Source organism: Rhea americana, unplaced genomic scaffold (genome assembly GCF_003343005.1).
Source record: "Rhea americana isolate MKP2758 unplaced genomic scaffold, rheAme1 scaffold_1, whole genome shotgun sequence".
NCBI classification, from domain to species: Eukaryota; Metazoa; Chordata; class Aves; order Rheiformes; family Rheidae; genus Rhea; species Rhea americana.
Window position 1 is genome coordinate 16,907,807 of NW_028185038.1, and position 18,352 is coordinate 16,926,158.

Here is an 18,352-nt window from a genome sequence, read left to right on the forward strand (position 1 = left end):
AAAAAAAAAAAAAAAGAAAAAGAGCCAACAACGCCCAAGAATAAATCTGTAAAAGGGATGAGCGCTTTCGGTTTCTTAAAACAAATCTATTATGGTCTTGGGTGGAAAAAAAATGAGCTTTTTTCTGTGCTCCGAGCAGGAGGCCCGGGGAAGGGCTGCGGGAACCTGCACCGCCGGCTCTGCCCTCGCTCCCCGCGGAGACGGCAGCCGGGACCCGCGAAATCCCCCCTGCTCGTGGGGGACCTGAGGACCGCGACCTCTCCGAGCAAAGCAGCCCTCTCTCCTGAGGGCCTCCAGCCTCCCCCTTTCCCCCCGTTCTGGTGCGGGCTCCTCGCACGCTGGTATCGTTTTGCTCCCTGCTGTCTCCGTTTCCRTCTCGTGCCTCGCTTTGCGATACTTTAACAGCCACGGGCTCCCTTTTTCCCCACCCCGTGCTTGAACAGCCCCCGGAAAGGGCCGTTGCCCGCGGCCGCGTTGGCCCAACGCCYGCTGGGTGCGTCTTTGCTCCGGCACCGAACCGAAACCTCCCCGGCGCCGGGAGGTGCAGAGCCTGCTGCAGCCCTCTGGAGCTGGGACCCAGGGGGACGTTTCACAGTCGGGGAGGTGGATTCACCCTGCGTGCACCATTAGGTCTCTTTTTAATTATTTTTTTCCTTTTTATATATATATATATATGTATACACATTTATATATATACTTTTTTTTTTTGCAATTTGGGTTTTTTTTTTGCAGGGGCTCCTGCTCGCACGGGTGTCGCTGGGGCTCCGTGGGCTTGCAAGCCCCCGCCGCGCTCCGGCATCGCAGCCTGCCCGCGACAACGCTGCCTTGGCTCCCTCCCAAAACGTAGCCTTTGCTTAATGTCACCTTTGCTCTTCTCCGGAGCCAAACTCTCAGCGGGGGCCAACGTAAACTTGGGGTTCGCCCCGGTGGTCTCAATGGCTGGAGCAAGTGCGTTTCTAGCCCCCAGCACGTCTTTTTTTTTAAAGGTGGGCGCTAAGCCAAAATTATGCCCGTTCAGGCCAAAGCCGGGATGCTGCTGCCCTCCTAAGGCTTGCGACGGGGAGGGCAGAGCAGAGCGTTTCCTTGCAAARCTGGACTAACCGGTCCAAAAAATTGCAGTAGGAGACGGGTCTACTGCTTGCACGGGAGCGTGCGGCGTCGATGCCCTCCTGTGGCCACCCTGCTCCTCTGCACGCTCCCACCCCGGGGTTCCCCGTGTGCCCGATGACTGCAGCCTCTTGGGTGACTCCATCCCAGGTTGCTCCCTGACCCCCGTGGTGGTGGTGGCGGCGTGCACGGACCCCGTGGGTCAGAAGATGCCGGTGTCCTCCATGCCGTCGAGGCMTGGGTCTGGGCTGGTGAACCCAGCTCCCCCCCTCACCGGGATTTCCTCCCTTCTGCTTCCTCCGTCTCCCGATAAAGCTTTGATTTTTGTGGGCACGGTGAGCTCGCAGAGCCCACCACCAGCACTTGATTGCTTTTCAGAAAGTCCTTTGACCTGATTCCTTCTTTTAGGGGGTGGGAGAGGAATGCATGGGTTCAGAGATCTTTGGGTTGAGAAAAACTCTCTCTCAAAAAAAAAAAAAAAAAAAGCCAACAAATCTAGCAGGAGCTTCGTAGTTTGGAACAGTTCTGCAAGCCACCTCTTTTGTTTGGGGATAAAGCCTTTCTCATCAAAATAACATCTTGCCTGGAGGATACTGGTCAGCACTGGGTGGCCTGCCACCCTGAGTGGGACAGATCCGTGCCCCAGCACCACTAGTCCTTCATTGCCCTGTTTTTTTTTTTGTTTTTTTTTTTTTTTTTTTCTGCTCTCCCTGACAGCCTCACAGACAGCAACTGTCACTCCAAAGCACTGTCAGCTCCAGGGAATCGGCTTATCCCACTGCAATATTGCCCTGCAGATGCAGCCTGTCACCTGATGGCTTCTCACAGGTGGTGTCAGCACCACGAATGGATGTTTCTGCCAGGAGAGGTGGAAATACCGAAGCTCTTCAGCTCCTGAAGGCACCTCTGGGAAAAGACCTCTGGGGGGGCACAGGTCCTTCCCACCCCTTCCCACTGACAGTCAGACCATCCCAGCCCTCCCTTCTTCCCTGGCTMCCAGTTCCTAAATCCCCTTTGCCCAGGAGGGCTTGTTGCTTGCCYGGGACATGTCAGCAAGCAGAGCTCACCTGGTCCTTCTTGTGGGAGAAGCGTTGGTGGCAGCAGCCGTAGATGGCAGCAACGAGCAGCAGGGAGCCAGCCAGGGTGACGATGGTGATGATCAGAGGTGTGCTGAATCGGTCCTTGATCTCCTCCTCCATCTGCTTGTCATGGAAGGTGACGTTGGTGATGCCAAGCTGCAGAGAGAAGGGCAGGTTAGGGCCTGACATGGCACGTGTCCATCCCCTAGGGACTCTGGCTGGCAAATGTCACCACATAGGCACCTACCTCATCTAATTCGTCCCTCTTCTCCTTCAGCTCCTCGAAGACCTTCTCAGGGTCCAAATGAACTGAGGGAAGGAAGRAACTGAGGTGAGCACCTGGGTGGAGGAGGAGGAGGAGGCCACCTGGGGCTGGCCCTTGAGAGCCCACTCAGCAGCAGGKCCAGTCTTGACCCCCTTTTTGAGGAGGTGCATGGCACTGTGTGGCCATGGGGCTAGACCTCGCCAAATATGTTCAAAACCRAAAAAGGAGCCAGGGCCTCTTTTCCCAGGAGGGAAGCAGCCCTAGAGACCAAATTAGGACCTGGAGGTCCTTCTCCCTGMTGGAGAGCAGCTCCGCAGAGAAGGACCTGGGAGTGCTGGTGGATGACAAGTTGACCATGAGCCAGCAAKGTGCCCTTGTGGCCAGGAAGACCAATGGTCTCCTGGGGTGCATTGGGAAGAGTGTTGCCAGCAGGTTGAGGGAGGTGATCCTGCCCCTCTACTCAGCCCTGGGGAGGCCTCATCACCAGTACTGTGTCCAGTTCTGGGCTCCCCAGGACAAGAGAGACATGGAGCTAGTGGAGAGAGTCCAGCATAGGGCTACGAAGATGATCAGAGGGTTCGAGCATCTGCCCTATGAGGAACAGCGAGAGCTGGGCCTCTTCAGCCTGGGGAAGAGAAGACTGAGGGGAGATCTTATCAATAAGTACCTGAAGGGAGAGTGTCCAGGGGACAGGGACAAACTCTTTTCAGTTGTCCCATCTGACAGGACAAGAGGCAATGGGCAGAAATGGAAGCACAGGAAGTTCCACCTGAGCGTGAGGGGGAATTTCTTCCCTGTGAGAGTGACAGAGCCCTGGACCAGGCTGCCCAGAGAGGTTGTGGAGTCTCCTTCCCTGGAGATCTTCAAGGCCCACCTGGATGCAACCCTGTCTAACATGCCCTAGGTGACCCTGCTGAGCAGGGGGGTTGGACTAGCTGATCTCCAGAGGTCCCTTCCAACCTTACCGATTCTATGATTCTAAAGAAGCTGAGGGAGAAGTGGGCTGCAGACAGCATAGCCCCTACCCCATCCCCCGGCGCCAGACCTGGTGGGTCATGTCCTGAGCTTTGCAAGAGGCATATTGTTCACATCTCTGATGTATTTTTTTGAGGGTGGAATGAGCCTTGCAGCTGCTGGGTGTGCCTACAGCCCAGGGACAGGGCTGGCCCTGCTTGCTCGACCCATGCGCGCAGCCTTGCAGCACAGCGCGCCACGGGAGCCCAGATCAAAGCTGGMGTGGAGCAGCCAGCTGTGTGGCTGCTCCCCGCTGTCCTCTGCCCTGGCCCTGCTTGTGGCTGCGGCATCTGAGCTCTGTGCCAGAAGGGGCRAAGGGGGCTGCAAGCAGGGGCAGGTCAGCTATGGAGATGCTGGAGGTGCAGGACCCCCATGCTGTGCATTCCACCTCTGCCCCGAGCTCCAGTTGGGGAGCAGCAGCTTGTCCTGACCCCTGACGAAGGGGGGTGGGGGTCAGGCTCTTCCTCTCCTCCATGCCTGCGAAGATGCAGGCTGGGAGGGGGTCTCCAGTCTACTGCCATTAGAAGCTAAAGCTGAGTTTGGCCATGACCATGCTAAGCTGATTTCATTTAAATGCTTCAAAGTGGGCAAGAAATTTCTCAGCTACCTACCACTTGCAGGACTTGTGCCAYAGTGGCCATCAGAGCCAGGCACCGGATTTTAGGGACTCAGGAAGTCTTTTTTGTCCTGGTGCCTAGATACATCATGGAGGGGACAGGAAGCTTATCTGCATTGAGGCTGCATTTGGCAACTGAGCACTTGGCCAGTACRTAGCTCATTTTTGGCTTGCTGGAACTTCCATCGAGGAGATCATGGGACGAGAGAACCTCAGCCAATCTCTGGTAGATTCCAAAGGCCTGGCTGAATCTCCAGTGAGGCTTTCTAAGGGACAAGGCCCATGTCCTCAAGGCCTGCCCTGTCCTGCCCCCCACCCCTCACCCTGTGCATGGAGCATACTCACGGTGCACGACTGCCCGCACRGCCCACTGCTGTGACCGTGGCTCCGGAGATGCCAGGGTCACCGTGCACTTGTCTCTGCTGGGGTCATACGTGTAGCGAGCTGTTGAGCAGAAGGTCTTGAACAAGGAGCTGTTCAGGGTCAGGGTCTTCCACTCGGCCTGGGGGGACAACAAGGCACACGAGGTCAGTGCAGCTCTCCCCACGGAGGGGTGTGCTCTGGATGGGGAACCCATGGTGGTAGCAAAGGCAGGTGATGGAGGGGAAACGGCCGTGTGCTGCTCTGGCCCCAGTCCAGGACCTAGGACCTGATCATTTTCCTGGTCCAGWCATCCCCCCAGCACCTCCTGCCTCTGCCCCAGGCAGTGACTTTAGTAAACCCAGGAGGATGAAGGAGCATCACATCCCTTCGCCGGGCCATCTCAGAGCAGGGATGCTCCCAATGGGAGCCATCTCCTTGCTCTCCAGAGACTCCTTTCCACCACCGTGTCCGTCTGCCCGTGCCTCCGTTGGGCCTGGGGAACAGGAAAAGCAGTTTCTTGAGGGGCGGCCAAGCTCCTCTTGGCTGCCGCTCCCCGCCGGGGTCCCACACTGCCCTTATCTGCGGGTGGCAGCTTTTGGCTTTACAGGAACAGCAACGCCCCGAGGGATAGGGACCAGGGCCGGCTGCAAGGAGCAGTGGCCGGAGCGGATGCCAGACTTGCCCACTAGCCAAGGAGGAGGCCACTGGCTGGGACAGGGATGCTCCATCAGCCAGAGCCTCACTGCCTGCCGAGGAAGAGGAGGAAGAGGAAGAGGAGAAGGAGGAAGAGAGGAGAAGGAGGAAGAGGAGGAGAAGGAAGAGGAGGAGGAGGAGGAGAAGAGCTGCCTGACCGAGGAAAGCACCTAATCGTGCCCCATCTTATCTAAATATTTGGGAAGCGGCTCTGGAGGCGGCGAGCGGAGACAGGATGCACATGCCGGGGCGGAAGGAACGGTCCCCGGCCGCGGCGGGCGCGGGCCGCCGGCCGCATTGTTAGTCCCCAGCGGCGCTTGGCCGCGGCTCCCTGGGAACGGGCCGCCGGGAAGCCTTCGCCGGGGGGACAGCTCGGCGGGGCGGGAGGACCAGCCTGCCCGGGGACGGCGGCGGGCGGGAGGGGGCCGAAGCGCAAGCCGCGCTGCGGCGTGAAAAGCATCGGATTTCCTCTCCGCATCCTCGCTTCTCCGGGTCTCATCCCAGCTCTGGCRTCCCCCTTCCCTCCTTTAAATCATGCACCCCTTCTAGGGCCCTAAGCAGAAGCAAAACCTTTAAATTTTGGAGGGAATTTAGAGCCTAAAGAGCAGCCTTTGATGGGTGACTTGTGCCCAGCCGCTTTGCTGCTCAGCAGCGAGAGGTGTCTGAGCCTCTCTGCCAAGCTGAAGCAAAGTGTTTCCACCGCTGTCCATTGTGGCCCCATCTCTTGGGAGGGTTTTCCGATTTTTTTTTTTTTTTTTTACTTTTTTTTTTCCAGGCGATGCTGGGGCCCTGGCGGCTCCCCCCCTCCCACCGGTCACATTCCTTGGCTGCAGTTGACAGGCACTGGCGCGTTGAGCTAATCCGGTTCCCACACTGGCGGGGACCTAAAACTAACATCCCCAAATGAGGTAACAGCACTTGAGTCAACAAACCAGCCTGGCCAGCTGGCCAGGGCGATGGGGACGGAGCCCCTGCTTGGTGCAGAGGTCCCTCGGGCTGCCCTGGGGACTGTCCCGCCAGCCCAGGGCAGCTGGGGACAAGGTGGGAGGCTGCCGAGGTGGCCGAGAGCACAGCAGCTTCTTCCTCTTCTCCAGGCAGCAGGGGCAAGGTTACTCTCAAAAAGAAAAGCAGGGTGAGAAGCACCTGCTCCCGAGGGTCCCAGCATGCAGCTATCCAGCCCCACTGATGCCACTTGAAGCAGGGCAAAATGGGGTTGTATGTGAGAGTTTTCTTGCCTGATAGTGGGTGCTGGGCAATGTAGATTGAACATAGGACCAGGTTGTCCAGAGATGTTGTGGAGCCACCATCTCTGAGGCTGTCCRAAACCCAGCCAGACAAGGCTCTAGCTGACTCTGCTTGAGCAGGGGAGGGTTGGACCAGATGATCTTCAAAGGTCCTGCCAACCCCAACTATTCTGTGATTTCTGTGTCACAGGGAAGAACCAGACCAGCCAGGACACCTGAGTTCAGGTCCAGGCAGCCTCACAGGCTTCTGCAGGCACTGCATCCCTCAGCTTGAGCAGGCTGGTGATCCAGCCTAGCAGCCCTCTGTGGGCGTCCTCCTGTGCCTCACCTACTCTCCTCTCACTGGCACATCCATGTCCTGGGTGGTGGCACAATGGATGGGTAACTCTGAAAATCTGTGAGGGTGGCCCCATGGTTGTGTGGCTGGACTGGCCACYTCAGACACGGTCATCTCCTGCTTCACACAACACATTTCAGGCTGGGGACAGGAAGCAGGGCAGCTGCGTAGGCTGGAGAACCCCAAACAGCCAACAAAAGCAAACCAAAACAAAACTGCACATAAATGTGTTAGCTAAGCCCTTGGAAAGTCATCCTGTTTGAAGTGACTCTAGCTAATGTGCCTCATTAGAGAACCAGCCTCATTAAGATCCTACCATAACCAAAAGACCTGGACCGAGTTGTTCAGCCATGGATTAAAGGTACCAACTGAAGGGGAAGGATGCTGGGAATCTATAAAGGAACATCAGTCCAAAAAGTATTACCAACAGCCATATATTCGTTTTTTTTTTTTTTTTTTTTTTTAGGGATATACAGTGTTGGAGTTTTTAAAATTTATTGCGGGTGGRGAAACCAAGGTACAGTGGGGTGYGCCGCCTCTGATTCCCAGGGTCATTCCCAAGCAGTTTGCTCCAGTCACTACGCAGACAGCACTGCCTGATGTGCAAAGTACTGAACAAGGAATAAGGTAATATGTGGGGTCTCCTCTGYCATGGATAGCTTGGGTAGACAGCCCATCACCTTGGTCCTCCACRTCCCCTCTCCACTCTTTACCTGGCTTGTCATTGAAACCGAGTTTTTGTGTAAGCTGTTTACGTATACAGCACCTAGCACAATGCAGTCTCAATTTTGGGTCGTTATTCCTAGCCAGGATTTGAGCCATTTCTGGAACACTTCTCTTTATAGCTTTYACTTTCCTGTTTTCCCACGGGTTGCAAAACGCAAAGGATTTTTTTCACTTTGCTGTCAAGATTTGGCTAGAGACTTGTTTACCGGGTCTACAAAGCAGGGAAACCAGATAGTGCAATTTCTCCGTTATCTGCTCGGCTTGGGAGGCATAAAATTGACTACAGTTTTCAGGAATTTGCCAAATGGGAAGCTAACGGCGAGCAGGTGGGAGGTGTGCTGGCAGCCAATGAGGCCGGCGCTAGAAGGATGCACCACTGCAGTCCTCCTGCAGCTGCCTGAGGATGCAATCGGCACTCTGCGTTCACAGTGCTTCGGCTCATTATTATGCCCGCAGGGATCGAAGGAAAACAGTGCCGCAGACTTCCTGGCTTGCCAGCTTGAGTGGGTGACAGCACAGCTTAGCAGGCGTGAAGCAGCTGCAGATAATGCTAAGCCATCAGGTTTGCCCGCTCCTTAACTCATCAGCACATCACTGCACACTGGCATTGCCCTGCTTTGYTATCCAAAGTTCAGCAAAGCCTTACGGCGTATCTCAAGCTACGTCACCAGGGAGGACAGCGGCTACGCCCAGAGGAAAGGAGGAGGATAACAGCCAGAAGGAGGMTCAAAGCCAGGCCCTGTGCAGAACCAGGTCTTCCTCTGCAGGGCCCGTAATTTGGGATTTTCATCTCCAAGCTGTCCATGGGTGGGAGCACCACTAGCATCCCTAAGGGGTAGGAATCATGCTGGGTGAGCCAGCAAGTCCCACAGCCTTGCTTAAACTAAGTTGCAGAGGTGCTTTAGCTTCCAAAATCAGATTTTGTCAATCAGTCAAACTATTTTTTATGGATTAAACCATACCTCCCTAATCCATCCCAGTTTGGGCAYGACTGCGGGTTTGGGCCCTGCTGTGGCACGGTGTTGTCATGTCAGCAGACATCACTGCACCCCATGCAACCAGCAGGATCGGTTGCAGGAGCCTTGACAGAGGGAATTTCAAGGGCTTCTCCAACCATATCACCCACTGAGTGATCCTGCTGAGTGCTGGGTTGCATTTACTGGGTTTTACACCCTGAAAGAGATTGCATCTTAGTTTGATGAAATTATTATTGTCTCTGCAGGCTCATGTGCTTGGATCTCCTCAGATTAAAAGCTCATATCTMACTGCAGTACAACTGCTATTCTGCAAAGAAGCCCAAAAGACAGAAGCTCAGAAAAGACGGTACTTACACAGGTTTTAGCCTCTTTAAGGTTTATGATAGGCCAGCTGTGTTGCACCTGGTCTTCACAAATGACCTGGAAGGACAGAAGAGAAGCAACTTTCAAATCATTGCCRTAGGTTGGACAGTTGATCAGCGATACAACAGACTGACCGAAACCAGAGCTTTGGAAACATCCCAACCAAAGCTGTGAGCTTTTTTTATGCAGAGGAGACAAACCGGGGAGCCCTCCACTCCACCCCTTTTGTGTAAAGAAATGGTTTTCCTGGGTAGCAGTAATGGTTGTCTGCAGGACGTTTGCTTATGCACTTTCCAAATGATGTTGAAGCTTTGCTGTGCAGGGTTAAAGAGGGAATTGGCTTGGATGACAGGGCAGATTCATGYCCTGAGGCCCTGGCACAGCCTTGCCCTGCACCAGTGAAATGTCTAGAAACAGGACTCCATTCCCTCCTTCCTGGCACTGTGATCTTTAATCATTCTGGCTTGCATTTTCAGACGCCTGCTCTCCCAATCCATCCTCTGCTCTGATCAGCCATGCAGGATTTGCAGTGAGTTGTGGTCTTTGTCCTCTCGGCACATACAAGTCATCCCCACCACAGTTTCTGCTCTCTATTACACTTCGATTTATGTTCTTCCCTGTACTCACAGCACTCCACTATAAACTTCCTCACCTCCCGCCTCCATGTCTCTTTGCTGGAAAGCTAGGGGGGAAATGGGTTTGTCTATTCTATTTTGCTGGCTCATGTCTATACACAGTTTTCCAGCGAGAGGTCTCTCTCTGACTCAGACAAGGTGAGTCAGAGCTGCAGGCTTTACACATGGATTGAGTGCCAGCTAAAATCAATATGTTGTTTGGGGGATGAAAATCCAGCYTGTGTTATGAGAGCCTGCAGAGAACTGCTATGTGCATAGGGCACGCCTGGCCCCGCTCTCCAGGGGGCAGCATGAACGTGCTCCCAATGTCGGAAAGATCATTCAAGAAAGAGCATTCTTTTTTAGCTGTTTCTTGGACACCATTATCCAATGCCCGCCTGCCTGTAGGTGTCATTACCTCATTTTGGAAGGTGTCATTAGGGTGCTGATGGCCAGGCCTACTGCTCGTTGTCTGGCGCCCGGAGGTTGGGACCGATGGCTGTGTGCTGGTTGGACTCTGATCAGTAGTTCCAGGCTTGGTTGACATAGCTTCTTGACCGCGGCTGGTYTGACCTGGGTCCCCAATGTACACCAAAAAACAAGCAGAAAGACACTGATACAATAGAGAAAATACAGATGACAGAGCTCCATCTGTGAGCTGCAAAAAATAAGTTTCCAATATGACATTTATTTGGATCTCTAGATCTGCCTTGAAGCTCACTATGTCTAGCAAAGTATGTACAGGCTTTGGGTTGATGTATATATTTTTAATTAACTGTGATACACAAAAAATTGTCTAGCTGATTTTATTTTCTACTGCTGAAACTCATCAGACTGTTCTGGTGAGATTAACCCAAAGGCTATCACRGCTGTGCATTGGTAGCTGGGGAATCACTTGTAAAAGAGAATTGCTGGATACAYGGGATAGCCTTCATTTCATCTAATCTGAAGATTTCTATAGCGGAGGGACAATATCTGAGCTGGTTTCCTGGGATCTYACAATTAATAAAGTTCACCATGTAAACCAGCTGAGCTTTTATAGGCATCTCTCTTACGAGAGGATGAAACACTCCAAAAACTCTATTGACTGTATCTCTATCAGCTATGGAAAGAGCCCAGGTTGACATGCTTAGATGTAGATGATCATCCCGTAGGTGCCAACATTGGGATGAGTCCCATCCTTCGTTTCTGTTCAGTTGCCCACACGCCTGTGTCTGGTACTATGGGAATACCCCAGGGCACCCTGCCCACCTGCCRCTCCAGAAAGGCACAAGCTCCATATCTACCAGCCCCACACAGGTGTTTCTGACACCTGAGACCATCTCGTGATGGGAATAGTGCAATGAGTACTACTACTACTTGCCATGAGCAAGTGAGACCATGAGCATACCGGCCTCTCATCTCCCCAAACTGTTTTAAAGAARTGGATCTCCATGCTTGTCCTCTTAATAGTTTCTCCAGTGGTGACAATCAAAGAGAATTGAAATGCTACATCCTGTTTACAGACTGCTCAGGGGTTTGCTTTGGGGATTTTTGCCTCTTCCACARTAATGATGATGGTTATTTCTCTCCCAGACACATTCTGAAGGCTCCRGAAGAGGGCTCATTTCAAAACTATCTGTTTCTGTTGCATTCTCTCATCTATTTATTTAACATAAAGGTTACTTAGACCTCTTCAAACTCAAAGCTTGAGGTTAAATTGAATCAACATCATTTTGTTCTTCATCTTTCAATAGAAAACAATCCTCTGGAGCATGATGGGAAAGAAACGTCCTTCATGACGATACCCATTTCACCTACCCTTGCCTGTTAAYGTGCCTGAGATGYGTGAACGTGAGGGGGAATTTCTTCCCTGGGAGAGTGATGGGGCACTGGCACAGGCTGCCCAGAGAGGTTCTGGAGTGTCCTTCTCTGGAGATCTTGAAGGCCTGCCTGGATGCAACCTTATCTAACATGCTCTAGGTGACCCTGCTTGAGCAGGGAKGTTGGACTAGATGATCTCCAGAGGTCCCTTCCAACCTTACCRRTTCTATGATTCTRTGTGACCTGGATGGAGYCAGTAAATATGCATTTGGATTAAGTCCTTGGCCCATCTGTTGATACTGACAAGAAGGAGGAGCTGCAAGGCTGAGGGAGAGCAGATGGCTTTATGAGTGGCTTCTACATTGCAAGCAACTGGAAAACATGTTAAGATCAAGCAGCTATTCTCCAAAGGAAGACACCRATGACCTTCAGTGTCATAGCAGTTTTTATTTAGGGCCAGATTTGACCTCRTATCCACAATCTCACCTAAGTTTGGAAGGCTCCATGAAGACTTCACATTCCCACAATGTGATTACTTTCCGTAAATGCCACAAGGCAAAAGCCAAAAGGGAGTCTGAAGCTGTGCCTCACCAGACACTCTCTTGRACACTTATTTCAGGGGATGAACTCTAAATCTCCAAGGGTCTAGATAAAGTATACTAATGGAGTTCAGCAAAATCCAAAAGAACATGTGGACACTCACARTGCTGCTAAGGCAAAACCAAAACCATGGCAGCAGCGACGAGTACCCTTCCTAACTGCTTAGACTCTTTGGAGATTGTAGACTCAGTGTTTAGCCACAAAACTCCCTTAGTCATCTAAAGCTTGTTTTTCATGCATGCCYGGACAGTCTTCACTGAGCTGTCAGCCATGCTACCAATCTTCCACATTCTACATAGAGGATACTGTCAATCCATTTCATTGCCTCTGCGAGTCTACAGTGTCAGACTCTGCTGCTAAACTCCTCATTATAGGCTCCCTTTGTAGTCACTGAAGATCAAGTCATTGCAGTTGATGGTGCTTAGAGCACAGTTCAGTCCATCTGAAAGCAGATATTTACATTTTGTCAGATGTTCTTGCCTTGAATTTCACAAACTGCATCGACTAGATCTCTGCTGAGGACAACGGGAACTTAAAAATCCAGTTCTCATGGGCACAACTACACTGGAAAGTCYTAAAATGAGGCAAGGTGAAGATACCCCATAGTGACACAAGAYATTTAGAGCAAGAGATGAAACTACAAAAGCACTTCCCTGCCCCAGAAAATAAAGAGTCTAGTTTTCTCATACCTGCTCCAGGAGTCAGTGTGGTGGTTGGCTTAGAGACCTTGTCTATATTGCCAGGTGGTGAAGACAGAGACGTTTTATTAGTGGTGGGGGATATGGATCCAGCAGATGGGGCAACAGAAGTGCTGATGCTTCCAGGTCTGGTGGAAGAGGCTGGTCCTTGGACTGCAGAACTGAGAGAAGAATGAGGCTGCTGGGTGACAGATTTGGGGGAGGAGACACTGTGGTCCTTGACCCCAGGAGAAGGGCTGGCCGCTGGGACCCCGGTGCTCACTGCAGGGCTGGTCAGCTGGTCCAGAGCATGGCTCCCCTGAGCTGCACGGGGAGATGTTGCAACAGTGGTTAGTGAGTTTCCCGAGCTGGCTGAAGGGCTGCTCTGCCTCTGAGCCACACTGGAGGTCACAGCAGTGGTGGCTACTGATGATCCTGAGGGGGCTGAAGGACTGGCCTGCTGAGGCACGCTGGGCGACGTAACAGGGGYGGGCGATGAGTGTCCCAAGTTGTTCTTAGTGCTGGTCCCCTGAGYTGTGCTGGGAGACACAGCAGGGGTGGACGGTGGCTTTCCTGAGGTATGTGTAGGGCTGGTCGTTTGAGCTGGGCTGGGAGACACAGCAGTGGTGGATGATGGCTTTCCTAGGGTGTTTGTAGGGCTGGTCGCTGGAACTGTGCTGGGAGACGCAACAGGGCTGGGTAGCGGGCTTCCCATGCTGTTCATAGGACTGTTTGTCGTTGTGGTGAGAGCCACTGGGGGAGATGGTGAGTTTCCTGCGCTGTTTTTAGGGCTGGTTCCTTGAACTGTGCTGGTAGCAGTGACACTCTGCTCACCTCCTGGCTTTGTACTGATCGGTACAGTAGTGCTTTTATCCTCAGAGCTGACACCTAGTGAAAAGCAGGAAAAAAAAAAAAAAAAGAAAGCACAGATCAGCTCTGAACTAAGGAAACTGCCCTCGGTTTCCACCCAGAATAGTTACTTCTACAACTAAATGCTGGCTGAAACCAGTCAGACCCCTTGTCAAAGCTAGTCAATCATTCATGACTTCTCTTCTGCTTGCTAAAAATCTCGCTAAGCGTCCGTATGCTGGTTTCACTGTATCCAGAAGAAAACAGCAGATGAGGAGGGAAAAAAACCAAAGAAGCCTCAGCCACTGGGAGTGGGAGAAGTAGCAGARGGGCAAGACGTGCTGACACGCAGAAGCCAGGTCTCCTTTGGGCGGGAGGAGCACTCGGTCCTGCGCAGGGTGCTCCCGAAAGCACATCCTTGTACAGAGGCAGCCAAGGGACACTCCACGTGCTGTTGGCCAACCCTGTTAGGAGAGCATCTTGGGTTCCTGAAGCGGTGAGGAGCCTCGGATAAATAAGGTAACACATCTGACCATTTTGAAAATATTACTTTCTTTTTGCAAGCTCTACTTTTCTTTCTTTAATTACTTTCATTTTTTCATTTAGAGTGTTTTTTTTCCTACCAAGCTCAAATGTTTGCTACAAAAAACCATCACAAAAAGGCACGTTCACATAAGTTCACAGAGTCAAAATAGGTACAGACTGAAATTCCCTGTTGGGYAAACTATGGAAATGATATTTATTCTACTTGTGCTGAAACAATGGGTCAACACCAGACAGGGGTTTTTGCATTTTAATTTCAAGGATGTTCAAATCAACTGTCCATTGCAAATATTAYCACTAAATTACAACTGCTTGTTTGTTTAGCTGATTTTTTTTACTATTCTGAAAAGACAGAAAAATTTGCATAAAAATATTAAAAGTCAGTGTTCAATTTCACAGATAAATCTTAAAGAAAAAAAAGAAATCGAAGATTCCTTTAGGTAAGAAACAGATAACCAGGACAGGCAAATGAAGGGCTCCACCTACATCGCCCACGCAAATCCCTAACACTGTTACGAAAGCACAACCTTAACCACAAAATTCCCACATGCTCTTCTGTGGCTTTTACCCTGCATTCATTCAGCCTGAAACACCCCTTAGAAATGCTGCTTTTATCATGGCTTGTTTGTTTTTGAGGAAACCCATGAGGTATTTTACTAAGAGCTGACATTACCTCAATGGAAAAAGATCTCAGGCGAGAGCCATGCCAGAGGTTGGACGTTGCTTGGTTATCTCACGTTATCTTTCCCAAAGAAATCTGTGGGGCTGGCATTTGATTTTGGGAAGATACTTTAAATTCTCAAATTATGAGGCTATTTCTCAGTGAGGTAAGCAGCCAAAGGTGTTTTTTTTTTTTTTTTTTTTTTTTTTTTTTTTTTTGTGTGTGTTTTTGTTGGGTATTTTTTTGTTTTTGTTTTTTTTTGTTTGTTTGTTTGTTTCTGATCATTGCAGGTGCTCCTTCAGCTGCCACTGAGACAATTTTTCTTCATTGCACATGGTAACCACCAGCCCAGGGCTCTCTGCTCAAATTTGCCTCAGGAAAGGGTTGACAAAATTTTCACCTTTGAAAAGCTGCAGGCTGCACTAAGTCACTTCATCAGTGGATTTATCTGAAGTAGAAAAAAATGAAAAAATCTTGTGTGGGTGTGTGGGTGTGGGTGTGCGTGGGAAGGGTTGTTCCACTTGATGACCATGCAGAAGAGAGTCATTTTTTTGCCCCTCCACATTAGGAGTGAAACTTCCCAGGTTTGGTATTTAGCAGTAGGCATTTGACGCAGAGCTCTCCCAAAATCTGCTCTGTTTTTTCATGCCAGCGTACTGGCACTTGCTCTTACAGAGCCTGTTTATTCGCACTGGTTGCGCTTCAAAGATCTGATGAAAGCTAGAGTTTCTGAGACTCTCAGCTTGGCTTCGACTGAGGAAACCTGACCCAGATCAGCGCTGCCAGGCCTGGATGCGGGGGGTGGAAGCATGTTAGAGACAGGACCTGGGAGAAGGATCTGGGGTGGGGAGGCTGGGCAAGGTGTGGGGTCACCAGGGGACACTYGGGAGCTGCCTGGAATGAGGTGGCTTTGGAGGAGGTTGGAGGGCTACAGCTGGGCTCTGCACTGGCAGGGATGGGCACCCAAACAGGGAAACTCAGAGGTGAGAGAAAAGAGGTGCARATCCCCACTCTCAAACATATTTTCTACTCCTGGTTCCCTACCTGCTGCTGAGAGYTAGCTGTTTCTGAGACCACCATTAAGATGTGTGGGTACCTGGTGAGTTTTGAGCTACATGATCTGAAAGGTATGGTGACTAATGAGCTTAACTAAAATCAGCAGAGGGGATTACTTGAAAAAACCCTGGACTTGCAAGAAAAAGCATCATCTCCACCACATCTRTGGGAAAAGTGTTCGTGGAGAGAATTCACATTTCTTATTAAATCAATTGCTGTTTGAAATGAGGAGAGGTAAGAAAGTGAAATACGGACATAAGATCAGGTATTGGCAGCCAGCAGGTGCAAAAGGTAGGATCGAGTTGTTTTCTTCTTTCTCCTTAGATAGTCTGAATCCGCAGTGACAGTTGCTGCAAGCCAGAAACCAGCTATATAGTTAGTCAAAAAAGAGATCAGTCCAATAAATAGGGACGTAAAGGTTTGTTAAGACTCTTGACAAGTAAACCAAGAAAAAGTAACCTCTAAAGGTAGAAAGAAGACAAAAGAAATGTAAATAAAGAAAGGGTAGGAAGGAAGGTGAAAATATCTCACTGCTGTCACTTCCTCTTCATCCTCCAAAGCCCAGGCCCRGAGAGGCAGGAAGCAAGTGCTCACTGAAGGAAAGGTGGAAAAGACAATTCAACTCAACTCGATCCAAAGGAAAAAGGGRCAGGTCAGTCCCTTGGCTCTGGGCCGGCCCCAGCAGCCAGCCGGGATCCCACAAGCCTCGAAAAGAGCGGCCTGGCCTCAGCTCTTCACCCATTCCACCCTGGGGAGCTGGGAGGCCAGCACAGCTGCCRAAGAACTTTTGCACCAGGGCGTTGGTAGCAGCTGTTGGGTGAAAGTGCTCAAAGCAGGGGGTCCTCCCTCTGATGGAGGAAGCCTGTGTGATCCTCCAGGTGCACGTCAGCTGAGGTGGGTAGTAGGTCCTCATTCAAGGAACATGGGAGCATGCACCTCGAAAAAGCAACCGGGAGAAGAACTGAGATTTAAGTTGATGCCCACAAAACTTAACTACTTTCCACATCTCTGCTTCCACTCTTGCTTCATGCACCTCTCCTGCTAAGGTCGAAGGATCTTAAAATACCATTTTTTTTTTCTTCAGCTTTAAACCATGCCCAAGATTTAAGTGGCCTATGAGCAAGTCCTGAGGAGTCAGTCTGCCCTCCTGTTTTGGGAAGAGCGAGTCACCACCAACGGGAAGCGGGGTGGGTATGGATGAATGGATGCATTCAATGGGTGCCAACCACGCAGACGTGTAGGMCACTGTCCATCCTAGTGCACAGGCCAGGCCTAGGACAGGCAACGCTAAATACTACAATGGTGGAAATTTTGGTGGGTAGTGACCTGCGTGTCTCTGGCAAGCAGCACCACAAATGATCTCAGCCAGAAAACACTTTATCAGACTGCTCCTTCCCTACAAACCCGCTCTTGCTTCAATGGGCTAGATGGTACCACTGGGGAGCCTTATAATCTCCCTTCCCCCAAAYGACCTGAAGGAGACATTTCTTTACTAACCTCCACTCCAGCTTTGCTCAGCTCTGGCTGCTACTATGTTCTCCCCTTTCCCCWTTCTTCTTTCACTTTTTGCCTCAAAGCAGGTGATTTTGAAGAATTATTTTGCTCTGCTGAARTGCAGTGGAGTGGTGGCCAGCTGCCACGGGGATGGCCACGGGAAGGGAAAATCCAGGCAGTCTGCAAACCTGACACTCCTCCCTCTGAAAATAACATGGGTCTGACCTCGGGCTCTTCCCTCAACGTGGTCAGTGTGCCTGTCACGCCGCGGGTGACAGCCACAGCCAGCCGAGAGGGACCCGCTGCTGGCCAAACGCTCCCTTGGAGGATCCATGGTCATATCCGTCCCCAAGTTTTTGGCCACCYATCTGTTAGCAAAATGTGCCTTTTCCAACCAGATGTTTCAGGCAACTTCTTATGCAGGACATTGCTGAATTAAATTATTCTCCCATTCATAAYGAGCCCAAAGCTGCTGAGGTCTCTGGGCTGGACAATTTTCAGCAATTTTATTGAATGGGGCTTAATATTAGCAGTTTGCCCAGAGATTCTGTCTCACTACAACCCTAGAAAATACTTTTTTAGATTGGAGAAAAAATGAATTACATTTTTAGTGTGTAACAGTACCACCTCCAAGAGAAGGCCTCGCTTATGCAAACTCATTGCTCTCGTTTTCAGAGGCCTACCAAATACCTAATTTCAAAGCAGAAACACAGGCAAAATAAACAGCGAGAGCATTGCAAGGCCAGGAGTCGCTCCTTTCCTTTCACACACACCGTATCTCTTTCAAACTCCGGAGAACTATTTTCTTTTTTTTATTTTCTCTCTTCCTCCCTGACTGGCMGCCCATTCCAAATCTCTGCACTGGACCTGGCGGTAATAGCTGGTAATGAGCCCCCATTTCCCTGGGCCGAGAGCCAGTATTGCCTGATGACTGTCCTCAACAAAAGACTTGAAAAGGATCTGGTCTAAAAAGCAGAGAAAAACTCTGCAAGGTGCCGATCGACAGTAAGAAAAGACAGACAGGACAAGATGTTCAGCGTGCCTTTAACGTCCAGGTTACTCGCAGAAGATGCAGTATTTCCTTCGGCAGCGAAAGAATGACCCTTTCGCAACGTGAGCCCTGAAGATAAAAGGATTTAATGCATGCTAAGGGAGAAAAGAAGAACAGAGGGGAATTCCACCGAGTCACCAAYGGCACCCTCTTTCACCAGGAAGAGATTATTTCTAAAAGCCTGAAAGGAAAAGTTCACTTGGATTTCAGCCAAGGGCCC

General features: G+C 50.9%; 1 protein-coding gene across 1 annotated transcript in view; it reads right to left on the bottom strand.

Annotated features, from left to right (window-relative positions):
• PODXL (podocalyxin like) overlaps window positions 1-18,352 on the bottom strand; it is a 41,307-nt gene that overhangs the window by 3,272 nt on the left and 19,683 nt on the right. Inside the window, exons 2-7 of the mRNA XM_085299717.1 lie at window positions 12,491-13,366; window positions 9,817-9,971; window positions 8,776-8,841; window positions 4,427-4,583; window positions 2,434-2,495; window positions 2,175-2,342 (exon numbers count right to left, since the gene is read on the bottom strand). Coding sequence (XP_085155843.1) covers window positions 2,175-2,342; window positions 2,434-2,495; window positions 4,427-4,583; window positions 8,776-8,841; window positions 9,817-9,971; window positions 12,491-13,202 — 1,320 coding nt within the window. The 5' untranslated portion in view covers window positions 13,203-13,366. The remainder of the gene's footprint in view (window positions 1-2,174; window positions 2,343-2,433; window positions 2,496-4,426; window positions 4,584-8,775; window positions 8,842-9,816; window positions 9,972-12,490; window positions 13,367-18,352) is intronic.